This window comes from Gekko japonicus, unplaced genomic scaffold (assembly GCF_001447785.1).
Source record: "Gekko japonicus isolate JY-2015 unplaced genomic scaffold, Gekko_japonicus_V1.1 scaffold445, whole genome shotgun sequence".
Taxonomy (NCBI): domain Eukaryota; kingdom Metazoa; phylum Chordata; class Lepidosauria; order Squamata; family Gekkonidae; genus Gekko; species Gekko japonicus.
In genome coordinates, this window is record NW_015169184.1 from 117,512 (window position 1) to 118,908 (window position 1,397).

Consider the following 1,397-nt stretch of genomic DNA (forward strand, 5'->3'; position numbering starts at 1 on the left):
TAAGAGGATAGTTTAAAAAAGGAAGCAAAGAATACAGTATATGAGTTATACTGAAGTCACAACTTCATTTATGAAAAGAGGTTTGATCCAAAACTCAGTGCAAGTGGCAAAGTTGACCGTCGCTGTACAGTATCTGTGAGAAAATCAGAATTAAATCTATGTTGCTCAACTGGCACCAAAAAAAGACAGCTGAGCCCCAAATGCTGTCTATATTAAAAATCTCGAATAAGCTTCCAACATTAAAACTATATAAATAAGTACAAACTGAATGATATTGCTGAACTGTGAACTTAGAGAAGTGAGGGGGGGAATATTTAAAACCATTACAAACCATTTTGATCATCAAGGACAAAAAAAAGGAATGTTGGAACTTGTTTATACAATAAAAATGAAAAGGTTCCAGTTGTTTTTTTTAATGAGAAAAAATTGAGGCATGCAGGGATTTTTTTTGCATATGGATATATATATTTTATATACTATATATAGTATGTACAGTTTAGCTATAAAACTTTGATGTGTAAAGAAGCTGTCTTCAATGAAAAATTGAACATTCAGAGGAAATTCCTGAGTTAGGGTTTTGTGACATGGGCCACTGAGAAAAAAAGCTGCGTTTGGGTCCTCAGAGGTGTTATGTCCATCCCTGTTGAATATTGAAATTAAAATACAATAACAACAACAATAACAATAAAAAAGGACAGTGTTGCCACTGTTTTTGTTCCCCTGACTGAACAAGGGATATAGCACCATAGTGAAGAAGATAATCAATCTCCTGCTTGTAGAGAGGAGGGAATACTTGAAAACAGTATTGCTGCTAAGACCACTGTAGTGTGCACCAAATATGTTCTTCCATCTAGACAACAAACCAACGTGGCCACTGGCTGACTGAAGGTGTGATGTTAAAGGTTTACCAGCCACTAGGTGTACTCCTTCCTAGGCTGCTCATCTGTTGTACATTTATCAGTCATTTCCTGACAGAAGTCTACTGTCACTGTTTGGTTATTCTGCTCTAGAGGGAGCTCCTGCTCAGAGTAAGTACCTTGGTCAGCTCCATCCAGTACTCTTGTTGCAACGCACTTGTCGGAAATGTTGTTAGGCAGCCAGTGAGCTCCTAACTGCTGCACAGGGCTTTGCTCTGAACAGCACTGCAAGCCTTCCCCGACACACTGGGATGTTAGTAAGTTTTGCTCCACGCTGGCTGGCGAAGAGTTGATACTGACTGCTGTTGGTAGATCCATAGGCCTGAGAAGAGGGCAGTATCGGTGCAGGTCTTGGATCTGTTCGGAGCTCTGCATATCCCTACACACTTCTTGGGAAAGACAGGAGAAATTATCTAACAGCTCCCCCATGCATGCCTTCAGCTGGTTCCTTTCTGACAGAAGTTTTTCCTTCTCACAAAC

General features: G+C 39.9%; 1 protein-coding gene across 1 annotated transcript in view; it reads right to left on the reverse strand.

Moving 5' to 3' along the window:
- Window positions 1-444: 444 nt before the first annotated feature.
- BACH2 (BTB and CNC homology 1, basic leucine zipper transcription factor 2) overlaps window positions 445-1,397 on the reverse strand; it is a 213,983-nt gene continuing 213,030 nt past the window's right edge. The window contains exon 6 of the mRNA XM_015416168.1: window positions 445-1,397. Coding sequence (XP_015271654.1) covers window positions 915-1,397 — 483 coding nt within the window. The 3' untranslated portion in view covers window positions 445-914.